The sequence below is a fragment of the Mauremys mutica genome, chromosome 5, assembly GCF_020497125.1.
Source record: "Mauremys mutica isolate MM-2020 ecotype Southern chromosome 5, ASM2049712v1, whole genome shotgun sequence".
Lineage (NCBI taxonomy): Eukaryota > Metazoa > Chordata > Testudines > Geoemydidae > Mauremys > Mauremys mutica.
The window spans coordinates 28447775-28461852 of NC_059076.1; the positions used below are offsets into that span (position 1 = coordinate 28447775).

General features: G+C 41.8%; 1 protein-coding gene across 8 annotated transcripts in view; it reads left to right on the top strand.

The window, feature by feature from the left end:
- Window positions 1-14078, top strand: part of GRID2 (glutamate ionotropic receptor delta type subunit 2) — a 1103852-nt gene that overhangs the window by 1035207 nt on the left and 54567 nt on the right. The window contains exon 15 of one of the 8 annotated variants that reach the window (XM_045017705.1): window positions 403-557. The exons of the other annotated variants lie outside the window; for them this stretch is intronic. Coding sequence (XP_044873640.1) covers window positions 403-544 — 142 coding nt within the window. The 3' untranslated portion in view covers window positions 545-557. Of the gene's footprint in view, window positions 1-402; window positions 558-14078 lie in introns of those variants that run through there. 8 annotated transcript variants of the gene reach the window in all.

A 14078-nucleotide genomic window follows, 5' to 3' on the forward strand; every position in this document is an offset into this window, starting at 1 on the left:
TCATTCCTAGTTCTCTGTCCTGTTTGTTGTATTTAATGATCCATGGCAAGAAGTAGATGCTGGATTAGAGCAAACCAAAATGAAATTGATTTTCATCAGAGGATTAAAGAAGTTCTATTTTAGATCTTAAATTATGGGCCATATTTTGAGCAGGTATGTAAGGGAAGCACCACTGACTTCTGTGGAGCTATGCTACTTTACATCAGCGGAAGATCTGGCCCTCACAGTTTAACTAGAATGACTTTACAATTTAACAGGATTGCTGTTACTCTTAAAAGAAAGAAAAGGGAACACATCAAGTTGTAATTTATGGCTGGGGCTTCGCAGCTGCTGGTAAAATCTGCATGGGAGATGCAGTGGATCAATGCAATTTATAGATGTCTTGATTTTTCCCACTTTCAGGTCTTCACTAACTGTATGCAGGCCCTTTGGAGGAACAGAGATTGTGGGTGGCTTGTATCACTGCCCTTTTCCCTGGGTGCACTTTCTGCCAACGGAATCCCATGACCTGGGCTCTGCAAGTGGAAATGAATCCAGTTTTTAGAACCATAGAATTACAGGAGTTAGATATAGAGAAAACTTGTTAAACCATTCGGTCCCTTTCTCTGGCAATGCAGACTTGCTCTCTGCATTTTCTAATGATTTGCTGGCTCAGTTGTGTCAAAAATTGAATGAATCAAATATTTTATCTAATTGTAATTTATAAAACCTTAATACTTGAGCAATTATACTGGTATAGGAAATACAACATGAATTGTTTACTCAAATTTCAATTATTCATCTTCCATATTTATACAATTTGTTATGCAAAAAATAAAACCCTCCCTCTATCTGTTTCTATATTCATACTGTGCCTGTTGATGTGGTATATGAGCACTGAAGTGACAGCTCTCCTTTTCTATGCTCACAATCTATTGCTGTGGAGCTCTCTAATGCTATATGGGGGAAGAAAACAGAATGGAAACTAGGGGATGGTATGATCAACAAATGTCAGGTGGGTTCCCCACACCTTTTCTGTGTAGAGAGGGGAGAGAAAAAGTGTTGTAGCACTTCAGAGTCTGCTAGCAGTTCCCCCAGTGTGAGATGCAGACAGATCTTTTCATTGTTCTCCAAAGTCTCAGCCTTCAGGTAAAAAGTAAAAATCTAGCTACTGCCATTGCAAAGCAAACTTTCAAAATTTGGAGTGAGTGTAACTGATACAGCAATGTCTGCCTGAGTTTTCAGAGAGCCTGAAACAATAGCTCTGAGGTGTGAACTGCCCTGTTCATTTCAGTGGATGCTAAATTAGTTGTCAGTGATACTTGAAATATCAATACTCTGAATTATTTCACCATCCTTAACATATAAGAAAGGAGAGGAAATATCATCTTATGAAAATCTACACCAGTGTGGGACAGACTGCTCAGAGAGGTGCAATGGAGTAGCCAGGGAACGGGGGAGGGAGTGGAGATGTACAAATTAAGTTGTCAAGACCTTTAACAATGAATAGGACCATAACTTTAGCTGCAGTGCATTGAATGGACTTTTGCAGGAAGAGATTAGAGGCACAGAGACAGGAGAAGAGGGGACATTATTTTCCTAGCAGATGTCTCACAACCCACAGCAACCCCCAGGGGGCCCTTTTCCTTAAATCCATCTCTAACAGAAAAGACTGTGACATTACAACAATAATTTAAATTTATAAAGTAGCATCTAAATTTAGTTGGGTCTGAATGTTTTATAGTGCAGAGCATTTAATTAATAAACCGTTCCAGGACTCTCGCTGACAATGGACAAGACTAATTGGCCACATTAAGAGCTACTGTATGTTCTCACTTCAGGGTCTAAGTGTTAATGGAAGTTGCGTGGCTAAAGTCCTGCATGCTGAATTAAGAGTATGCCCTTTAATATCTATCATTCTTTTCCTTTATTTAGCCGGCTGAATTCCAGTTAACGGTGAGCCAGACTCTCGCTCCAAAGCGGGAGGAGGGAATATGAGGGATCAAACTCCATTGGGGCTGTGTTCCCTGCCCATGTGTGCCTCATGGAAACAGCTCTGGATTCAGAGATAGGGTGGAGCTGTGCTGACAGGGCAGAGTTGCACTACCGGGAGGGGCTCAACAACAAAAGACTGAGCAAATTGTTCTGATTTCTGGGGGGATGAAGTGCATAGGGAACCCATCTCTCCACTCCCATAGAATGCTTCTAGAGCAGTCCACCATCATAAACTGCCTGAGCCCGCCTGGCCCACTTTAAAGCTGTGCTGGCTCCCTCCAGGGTCCCAAGTGGTGTAAGGTTTGTGGGTAGCTTGTGTTGCTGTGTCCCCTGTTCCCGTCTGACTTTCCTCCTCCTAGAATCAGGATTTGCTGGGTGTATCCACAGAATTATAAGAGTGAATTGGTCTCTCTTCTTTATTTGTTATTTCTGCTATTAACAAGTTAATGGGAGTATCCTCTCAATGCTAATTGTCTGCTCCTAACATTTAAAATGTTTTACCTCACATAAGCTTTAGTCTTTCTGGGTATCGGTAAGACCAAAGCAGAAACTCCACATCTGCAGAGGTTTGTTAACATAATATTTAGTGGCAGCATGCTGCTTAGTTTGGCTCAAAATGTGCAGCACAAATAGAAATGTCATCTTTGATTCCCTGCAAAATATCTGTTTTCCTTGGGAAGTTAATTACTGATTTTGAACTGTCTGAAATGAGGCTTAATGATGGCCTTCTCATAATTCTGACAAGTGATGGACTGATTAGAACAAACTTCACACCGATTTAAATGTGAAATAATGAGAACATGCTTCCTTTTCCTCCAATCCACTGGCTGTTTTCTTTTCTGTACCTTAAATAATGTGGGAATTACAATACCAGAGCAGTCCAACAAGGGTGTTCTGAAAATTCTCTGCAGATAATTGTCAAGTTTGCAAATAATTGAAGTAGGCAACTCTGTTGTATAATAGATAGCCCCAAAGAGCTTACAGTCTAAGTAGGAAGTGCATTCTCTTGGGTTTTTTTCTTGTTAAGATGACTAAACAAGAGAGATGGGTGAGTTACTAACAGGTCACTGGCCTCACCACAGTGACTGAATGAGGGATGCATGCATGGAGGCTAGGACTCTGTTTGATTCACCCCAATGGACACATTTTCACCTTTCTGTGCTCCAGGGCAGAGATTGATTCTGCCTAACTCAGCACATTTCCCAGGTGCCTCATCCCAGGCCAGCCCTGCTCACTTTGTCAGCTGTGCCAGCTGGCTGCAAACACAGCAGATGTTGCTAAGACCGTCACCACTACATACCCATTCCAGGTGCACAACTGGGCTCTGCCAGTCAAAGAGTATGTCTATACACACACACACACACACACACACACACACACACACACACACACACACACACACACACACACACACACACACTGTTCTTAACTTGGTTGAGGTAATTTGGATTAAAATAGCAGTGAACACATAGCAACTTGGCTCATAATTTCGGTGAGCAGATCGAATTAAAATTTATAGGGAGCCTAGGACTGGACTTGAGCTGCTAACCAAAATTAAAAACCAAGTTGTCATGTCTTCTCTTTTTTAACCCAAGTTAAGAACATGCCTTTTCTTTCTAGCAATGTAGACATACCGCAGATTCACCAATGCAATCCATTTCCTCCTCCACATCTTCCAGCTTGCTTGTCCTCACTAATCATTCATCCAGCACTGCCAACTCCCTCTCTTGTGTCTAACCAAAACAAACAAATGAGCTTCAGCAAGAAAGGGAGGGAGCCTTTGTTACTTAGGGGACAATCCTGTCCCTTCCTCCATAACCATGGATGTTCTCTTGGCAGTGAACTCTTGCAGTTTCATTGAACAAGTTGTGGACAGGATTCTGAGGAGTCTCACCCCTTGCTCAGTTCTGCTTGGGCCTCCTACGTGGCAGGGGGTGAAGCCAGAGTATCAACCACTACAAAGGTAATCCTGTCCTCCTCTTCTCCCCCATGGTTTCAGGAGAGCTATATAGGGAGTTGTTCGGTTGGAGTAGTCTCCACAAAGCTGCACCACTGTCTGGAGGGCAAGACTGGTCTCCTTTAGATCTTGCACATCTACCCAGGACAAATTGAGCCCAAGGAAGATGATTTGCCCCTGGCTGAATTCAAGATATTTACTACTTTGCTTATGGCTCAGTCATGCAAAGTACTGAGCACTCCGGCTCCAATCGAGCACATGCTTAACTTAAGTGTTCTCACTAAAGTCATTGGGTACTGATGACCTTTGAGGTCAATCACATGCTTTAGCACTTTGCTGGATTGGATCCAGTGTGCTCAGTCCATTGAAGGATTGAACCCTTATTGAATTGTTGTCAGTTGTGCTCTCCCAGAGTTGCTTTTTCCTCTCCCTCATTTTCTGTTGTCTCCTGTTCATAATGGTCCATCATCTGCTGTGACCTCTTGTATTTGTATTCTTTTGATTGACAATTCCATAAGGTAGAGACTTTATCTTATTGTATCTTACACACCAATGGTGCTGTATCTACAATAATGAATAGCTGCACAGTGTTCTCTTGCATACTTTACAACAAGACTTAAGTGCCATTTCCCGTACTGCAGTAAACTTTTCTGTACTGTGCAAAGTACACCCCTTGGGAATGCCTCATTAATAGGGCCATTCTCTCATTCATATACTTTTAATTGCCTGTGAGTATTATTACTGTGTTCAGTGCTGCTGGGATGTGGTAAAACATTGTGTTAGAGAGTCCTTTTGTGACAAGGACAGCTTGTTGGTGTAATAGATGACTTCAGATCTCGGTATTTCCTGGGACCAGCAAATATTTCTGTCCATCCTTCCATGCTGCCATCAGCTGAACTAATACCTAGTTTTCTTGCCTTCAGTCTGGAGGAGTGTGTGCGGGCGGGGGGGTTGTTTTGTTTTTTGTTTTTTGAGCCTGATCCTATAATGGACTAAGCACTCTTAAGAGTCCCAGTGAAGAATCTGAAAATATCAAAGGATCAGGCCCTTTGTAACATACAGTAGCAGCTTTCTTTCCTTCTTTTTTTCTTCTAGAAACCTTGAGAAAACCACAAGAGACAGGCAGGATGCAATCTCATTTAGCTGGTGTTGGATTTTGTCAGTTATTTACTCAATACTCTATCATATTAAAGTGAATTGAACATTTGCTTGACATCTGCCTTGGCAAACCAAGCCCTATTCACATAGTGTTCTGATACAAGAAGACAAATAGACAACTGTTTAATTCAAATAGTAATTGGTTGAAGAGTTATGACCTGCAGGCTGGCTAGTCTCAGAGGGTGATTTTTGTTCACTGCCTATTTTATGCACTAAAGAGGCAAGCTACAGCTTTATCATTACAGTTTTCAACATCTGTAGGGGATGTGCTTCTTTGTAGACGTGAAGTCAGAAACCAGTGCTAAATATTTTTGGGGTGAGGTGTAAATTTTTAGGGTATGTTTGTCTGGCTAGTGAGCATATTGGTAGAATGTATTCCATAAGCATACAAACTAGAAATCAGACATCACTGTGGCAACTGTCAGCATGAGCAGATTAGTGGGATGTGCTTTATAGTATGTTTCTCCTCTACCAAAAACACAGTGCCTGCAATAAAACACATTTTCTTTTTTAATAAGGAGAAGTGAACCAAGATGGAAACACTAATGAACCCAAATTTCAGCTCTCCTCAGTCCCAAAACTTTTTCTAGATTCATATGGATTTTAAAAAATGCTGCTTCCTCTGCACCCATTGGTTTTTTTTTTCTGATTTTTATTAATTACAATCCTCCAAATCCTTCCTCCCAAAGACATAAGAATGGCCATACTGGATCGGACCAAAGGTCCATCTAGCCCAGTATCCTGTCTTCCGACAGTGGCCAATGCCAGGTTCCTCAAAGGGAATGAACAGAACATGTCATCATCAAGTAATCCATCCCCTGTCACCTATTCCCAAGTCGTCCTGCAGGCCCCAGATTAAATCCTCCCAGCAATTCTCTGATAAGTCCCAGTCTCTCCTCTAAGTCCCATGAATTTCCCTACTTTTGAAGAACAGCAATACCCAAACAGATTGACTCTAATATGCTCCATAGTTTAACTGTAAAGTCAATATGACAAAGTACCATATGCCAAGCAATGACTTGTGTTTTCTCCTGTTTTACAATCTAAACTGGTAGCCCAGTATAAATGTCTAACACATGCCTCTGGCAGCGTCTTCTTCACACTGACTACCACCAGTGTGAGCTGGGAAAGCAGCTAGAGGCATGATAGATGGTCCTGAGAGATAATTTCTCTCATCCCAATAGCTGTAGCCGCGGTGGGTTATTATGACAAAGAGGTAGAGGCAGAGAAGTTTTTGCAGGATTACTGAGATAGAGGAAGTTTCATCACAGAACATTCAGATAAGTGTCTGCCTGATTTTGCTACAAAATAATGTTGAGAAGTTTAATTATATTAAAATGCAATTAAAATCTCAGAATTATTATAGTCCCTGTCCCCTCCACCCCCCGCCAAATTTCCTGACTGAGCTCCCTAAGGTGCAAATTCAGGAGTGAAGTCCCATCTCAGGCAAAAATCACCATAGAAGCCTACACACACCACATTCTGAAAACAACCACAGTCCAGGGTTCTCATTCTGACCATCACCTTGCAATTTCACTAGCTCCAATTATAGTTTCATATGGTTAATTTAATTTCCTATTTCACAGGCACTTGAGTGAATCCTGAGATTTTTCACAAGTATGCATGAATTAGATCCATGGTAAAATATTTGTAGCCAGCAGCTGTGTTTGCGGACTGTGAGAACAAGGCATTTTTCATCATGGATAATGTGAATCTTCCCAAATTTATCCAAGGTGAAATGTTTACATTTATCACAGAAAAATTTAATTCCTATGTAAACCAAAACATTTGTTGTGCAATAAAATACTACTGGCCAGATTATATTTCCTTAGACTTAATTGTAGACATATCTGCCAGTCACACATTTTCTGTTCTCTGCCACGGCAGGGTTCAGCTTCCCCCCATGGCACCATCCCCACATATTTCCACACACCGTGGTGCCCTCTCTTCGCAAGCCGGAGTCTGCTTGTGAATTCCCCTAACACCCACATTGCTGAGAGTCACCACAGTTCCAGATAGCACAACTGCACTCTCAGGGAGCAGGATGGCCAATCAGGATTCACAGCTGGAGCAGGAGTACAGGGCCTTAACACAGATAGCCCTCAGATCCCACAGATTTAAGGATGAGAGAAACACCAGGAGGAAATTTTCATGGACATTTGCTTGCCAACAGTCCTCTCCTGCATCTTTCAGTTTTTACCAATTAAAAACTGTTTTCTATTCTGTGCCACCACCTCCTCAAGTTGTTTGGTTTTTGTTTTTAATTCAAGACAAATCTGCTGAACTGTTTGCATTTTCATAGAGCTCTTGCATACGTGACTATTTCTATTGGTTTCATTAGCACTACATTTGTTCACAGGTCTCTACTCCACTACTTCCCTGCTTGGAGCAGTTTGATATTTTCTCCTTTGGCTAGAGGGCTCTCTGTGATTTGCTCTTCACTGCAGACCTTCTGAACGAAAGACAGCATGCCTGTGAGCTTAGAGTGAATGGTGCATCAGGCTTTGAATCTCTAAGAAGCAGCTGGCTGCAACTCTGGTTATGATCTAATACAAAAAAGCACACCCAGCCATCTCCTGCCACATTCACCTGAAGTGATAGATTTGTTTTAAGATTTTGTACATACATGCTTTTACTGAAAGACCAAGTTGTAGACAGCATGCAAAATATCAATTATTATCCAGTGTTAAACAGAAAAATTAACACTGAGGGATAGGAGATAATAGAAGATAAAGTTTGTGTAGTCCAGCAATACAGTCTTTGCATTTCACTTTGTTTACGTCAGTCTCACTAGCATACTGATGCTCAGACTTGTAGTTCTTCCTCCATTTATACTAAAATCAGCCAGCAGTGCACAAGGTTCACAACATATATACTTAGAGCCTGTGTTTCTGAGACTGTGAATCAGGGGTTGCTCCAGGCACTGGCATGCCAAGCGCGTGCCTGGTGCGGTGTGACAATGCGGTTCTGGCGGGACCCAACTGAGAGTGCCAATTCAGGACCAGTTGCTCAAACAGGGCAGTCACAGCCCTAGGCTGGGGTTTTTCCACCTCTAAGGCAAACCAAACCAGCCAGACAAAAAGGACTTCGGTTTCATCCCACTAGCTAACCACAAGTCACACAAGCAATTTCCTTAGACACTCCAGTCTCCCAGTATCCCCACCAGTGCCACTCGTGCTGGGGAGGAATGGTTATGAAAACCAACACCCCAATAAAAGAAAAAGGTTCTCTCGATTCCAAAGAATCAAGCCCCAGACCCAGGTCAATATACACATCAGATCTTACCCACAAATCACGCTGTTGCCAATCCTTTAGAATCTAAAATCCAAAGGTTTATTCATAAAAAGAAAAAGGTAGAGATGAGAGCTAGAATTGGTTAAATGGAATCAATTACATACAGTAATGGCAAAGTTCTTAGTTCAGGCTTGTAGCAGTGATGGCATAAATTGCAGGTTCAAATCAAGTCTCTGGAGTACATCCCCTGCTGGGATGGGTCATCAGTCCCTTGTGTAGAGCTTCAACTTGTAGCAAAGTCCCTCCAGAGGTAAGAAGCAGGATTGAAGACCAGATGGAGATGAGGCATTAGCCTTATATAGGCTTTTCCAGATGTAAGAACCTCTTTGTCCTTACTGTGGAAAATTACAGCAAAATGGAGTCTGGAGTCACATGGACAAGTCCCTGCACACTTTGCTGAGTCACAAGGCATGTCTGCCTTCTCTCCATGGGTCAATTGTGTAGCTGATGGTCCTTAATGGGCCATCAAGCAGGCTAGGCAGGGCTAACACCAACTTGTCTGCGGTGTCACCCAGAAGCAGAGCATAATACAAAATACAGACAGTACAGAGCCAATACTTATAACTTCAACTACAAAATGATACACAGACATACAGACAGCATAATCATAACCAGCAACCCATAACCTGGTCTTAGACACCTTATATGACCCCCTTTACCTAAGATTTGGTGCCACTACAGGACCTTGGTTGCAAACCATGTTCTATATGGTCCCAGTTTATATCAATAACGTCACAGGCGGCAAGCCACTGGAGGCGCTCTGCTGGTCACCACGAGGGCGGCAGGCAGGTTGCCTTCAGCGGCACGCCTGCGGAGGGTCCGCTGGTCCCGCAGCTTCAGCGGACCTCCCGCAGGCGTGCTGCTGAAGGCAGCTTGCTTGCTGTGCTTGGTGCGGCAACGTACCTAGAGCCGCCCCTGCTGTGAATTATAATTTCCCACCACTTTTTGGGGGAAGCTGCTAGTGATTTTGTTTTCAGGTTCATGTTTTAGGTGTTTACTGTCATTTACTGTGAACTCTGGTCTTTTGGGTTTTTTTTTTCCTCCTGCCCTCAAAATGCTGACCATATGCTGGATTTGCATCCGAATTTGTGTTTTAGTGTTCTTTAGATATTTGTACTGACAGGCCAGCACTATGCTAAATTAGTATACATACAGCTAACAAGTACATGTTTAAATGGCTTATAACAACATTAAAACAGACTCAACAGATTGTCTCAGCAGGTTCTAGTAAACTGTACTTATCCACAGTTCCTGTGAAAAATGGATACAACTGTAACAAAGTGTTCCCTTGCAGTAATCAGATAAACAAAGATACAGAAGTAAATACATTTGTCTTGAGTTAAGGATTTAAGCTTTCTTCTCTGGTAAAACAATATCCAAACAATGTTTTAGTTTCCATTTTAAACAAATGGCATGGTAGCATTTGTCATAAAATGCTGCTTGCTTGAATGCAAATATAGTTGTGTATGTTTAGTGGACATCAGTTAGTGCTGATAAGAAAATGCATTTTTATGCAGTGCTTTGAAGGTGTAAGGTACTCTAAGCTCTTAGTATCATGACAATATCAAAATCTTACTGTGCAATTGACATAATTAATAATGTGACTACAAGAAGAGCTCTTACTTCCAATCAAGCCTAATTATCCTCTCTGTGTACATTACTGTTAATGAGTGGTAGCATCACTGAAGTCAATGGATTTAAACTGGTGTAAAACTACTGTAAGGTGAGAGAAGAATCAGAGCCATATAGCTGTGTTCCTTTATGAGCTTTAACATCTTCCATACAGAGGTTACTTCGCAAAGTTACCTGCAGTGACTCTGGGAATCTTGGTGAACAGATGGATTGTCTATTACATCAAAAGATTACAAAACTTATTTTGTAATTATTTTTGGTGATTAATCTAGTTTATCTGTATTAAAAAATCACATAACTGTAATGTGCTCAAGAATGTTGAAAAGGAAAATAGACACTTAGAAATATCATTACAGCAAATTCTGAAGGAAGTGTGTTTATTTGCCACCTGTGGGCTTACCCATGTGATTAACATTACTCAGATGAGTAGTCCCTTTTAGTTGCATAGAACTACTCAAGAGGCTTCGATCCTGCATCAGGATACATTAGTGCAAACCTTTACAGAGTTTCATTGACTTATGGGCCTCTGCCAGGGGACAGAGGTTCATGCTAGCAGATCCCAGTAGAGGATCAGGGCCCATGTCTGAGTAATGTATGTTACTCACCTAAGTGAGTGTTTTCAGGATTGGGCACTGTAAAAGTTAGAATCCAGGACATCCAAAACCTTTGTGAACATGGTGTTATGTGTAAACGAGGTTGTAGTGTATGATTCACAGCGCTTTTGAGGGCCTTGATCGAGCACAGGTTAACTCAATTTCACATAAACAAGGGTTGTTCTATATCTGTAAATGGAAGCAATGATTAATATGATTGCACACGTAAGCATGAACGACCATCCTTAGGGCAACAATCCTTAGGCTGAGAAGTTCTTGTGCAGTACAGTTGCATACCTTCCTCATGCATTATAATACAGTACATGGAGCTATCATCTAGCATGGGAATCGGAAGGTTCTTTAGTGACTAATCTTTTCTCTGCTTGATATGTATGTATGCTTGTGGGGGAGGAGTTGTTGCTTGTATTTTTTAGAAAAAGAGAAGTTTGAAATTTTCAAAGCACAAAACAATTTAGAACCCACTAACAGCACATACAAAGTAACAGTACATCAGACAATGTACTCTTCAGCAGTTGACTTAAGTGAATAAACAAAGAAAAAAGCAGCCAAGACATGCGAGGCGTCCTTGCACTTGAATAATGCTGCTGTGGTTAGCTCTAATGCTGTTTTGTGCTACATGGAGGAGAGAATAGGCATCTGAGACTTAATATAAATGTGGTGATTTTTCCAAACAACAATGTTCATTGCATTAGAACTGCTTGGTACTGGGATCCAGCAACAGCTTCTGACTGCCTGTTCCCAGTCTAGACACTGTAGATGTACCAATCCATCCTCAATGGAGCACACTGGTCCTGAGTCTGTGGCCAAACTTATACACCTTCCTAGAGTTAGGCTTGATTTATAAGTTTTAAAAAAACCCACTCTCTCTAGAGAAACCTCAACGTAAGCTTCCTCCCTGTACTTGGTTCTTCTAAGGGTTTCCATCCAGAACTTTAGTTTTAATAAGCACTCCTTAGAGGCTCAATACTACCACCTTTATAGTCAGAGTAAAAAAAAAAATCTAAATATATCATGTTATTTAAAATTACTATTTTATGGGCTTTTAAGAGCATTCTAATTTCTCCCCCTCTTTTTATGGACTGTCTATGAATTCATGGACTGTCGGCACCTAACAGAGCAGGGATGTGGGCCAGGAGGTAACTTTCATTCTCATAAATGAGATTTTTCCATAACCAGACACCCATAAAAGTTGTATGAATTAGGAAGTGCCAATGTTTCTAGTTTGTTTGAAGATGGTTTGGGTTTTGTATGTGCAGTGAAAGGAGACATAAAATAAATGGTGTTTGTAATTTACAAGTGCCAGGATAGAAAACTCAGTATAAAAACTTGGAAACAAGATTTGTAAAAGGGGCAATAGTTGATCCACAATTGGAGGTGTATGAAAATTGAACAAAGCCAAAGAAACACACTTCCAATTCAAGCTTGCACCTAAACCTTGCATTTACACACTAACCAGATGGCATAGTACTTTTCAGCAATAAGACTTGATAGGTTTCGTGGGTATTATAGTATATTACTGGGCTATTAAAACATGCCTTAAGCCATGTTATTTAGGCACATAGCCAATAACCACCCAGATAGGTTACTGATCTCTTATAATTGCCATATTTTATGTATTTGATTATTGTTATGTAACAAAATTTGTAAATAAAATACAAGTTCAAATCTCTTTACTAACATGATTTAACATTGGGTCTATAACTCAGGAGTTCTACCAATTATCAAGTTACTTGTCCTTTCTATGCCACAGTTTTCCTCTCTGTAACATGGAGATGGTAATACTTAATTTTCAGGGTTAGTGAGGCTTACTGTTTGAAAAGTGGAGTGAGACTTTGACATTCCAAGGTGCAATCCAGACAAGTGAGGGGCTGTGTCACCACTGCCAGGCAACCTTGGGTGCCTCATAATGCCATGCTGCTGTAGTTCCCACCTGGGCTGCTCACAAACAGCCAATTAGCATGTATCCATTCAGTATGGAATGGGGTACTACATCGACCATCAAAAATTACAAAGGACCATGGTCCTTGGAGGACGTGAGCCTACATGTAAATGTCTTAGAACTCTGGGCCATCAGATTGACATGTGGGCATTCCTGCAGCACTTTGTAGTACAGATACTGACAGACAACATTTGGTGATGTACTGCATAAACAAGGGGGCACTCACCCTTCTCCACTGTGAAGAGAGGCAATCCGTCTGTGGAATAGCTGCTGCATACACAGCATAATCCTGATAGCTCTATACCTGCTGGGAACCAGCAACAGCTTGATGGATATCCTGAGCAGACAATCTGTTACCAGTCATGAGTGATCACTGCTGTGGTCCATTACAGAGTTGATATTCCATCAGTGGGGGAAATCTGATAATTGTCTCTGATGGCAAACAGGTCTATGTGAATTGCACCAACATCTGTTCTAGAAGGGAAGTAGAAGAAGGTTTCTAACTATCAGAGGGATGAGGTTTTGCAACAGCCTCCCAATAGCAGTTATGGAAGCAAGCAACTTAATTAGTTTTAAGAGCCAGCTGGATAAATTTGAGTGTGATTGTATGACTGGGTAGCTTGTGATGGTAGGGGGCAGGGCTCAACAGCCCTCGGGCTCACTTCTGGTTTATGTCTTATATTCCTAAAGTTCATGCTTCTGGGTTTCAGCTGGCCATCTTCAGGGGTCAGTAAGGGATTTTCTCCCCAAAGTATTGAGAGACCTTTTTATCTCCTTCCTCTGAAGTGTCAGGGATGGTCATGGCTGAAGATGGGACATTGGGCAGGGTGGGCCAGGGCTCTGAGGTGGCACCGAGCATTTGTTCTCTCAAGGGCTTGCCTTGCTGGTTCTTGCTCACATGCTCAGGGTCTAACTGATTTCTTTGTAGGAGATTAGAAGGAATTTTCCCCCAGGTCAGATTTGTAGTGATTTTGGGAGTATTTTGCCTTCCTTTGCTGCATGTATCTGAGCACATCTCATGTAATCATCTCCCTGCCATTGTGGGGGCCTTGACCACTGTTGCAACTCAGTCCCTCACTGTCTGCCTGTGGCACATCATAGTCTAGTCTTCTATAGACCATATGCTTTGGTCTAATTTTGGTTGTCAGGTTTAGTGTGCAGGTAGTATTGGTGGCCTGTGTTATACAGGAGGTCAGACTAAATGATCTAGTTGTCCCTTCTGGCCTTAAACTCTATGACATGAGCCTGGGATCCCTACTGGATGCTTTCCTGATGATGTATGCTTTCCCACTGATCCCTCTAATCTCCAGGGTGATTGCCAAAGCCAGATGAAACTGGGCCAGGCTTATCCTGAGCTCTCTAGTGGCTGAGACAGTTCTGGCTGTTGGACTTGCTGCACATATCCATTCAACCCCTAGTCAAGTTTTCTGATTGCCCACACCTGTTGCCTCAGAACAAGGGCAATGATTTCATCCAGATCTGACATTGCTAGAGTTGATGACCTGGATGA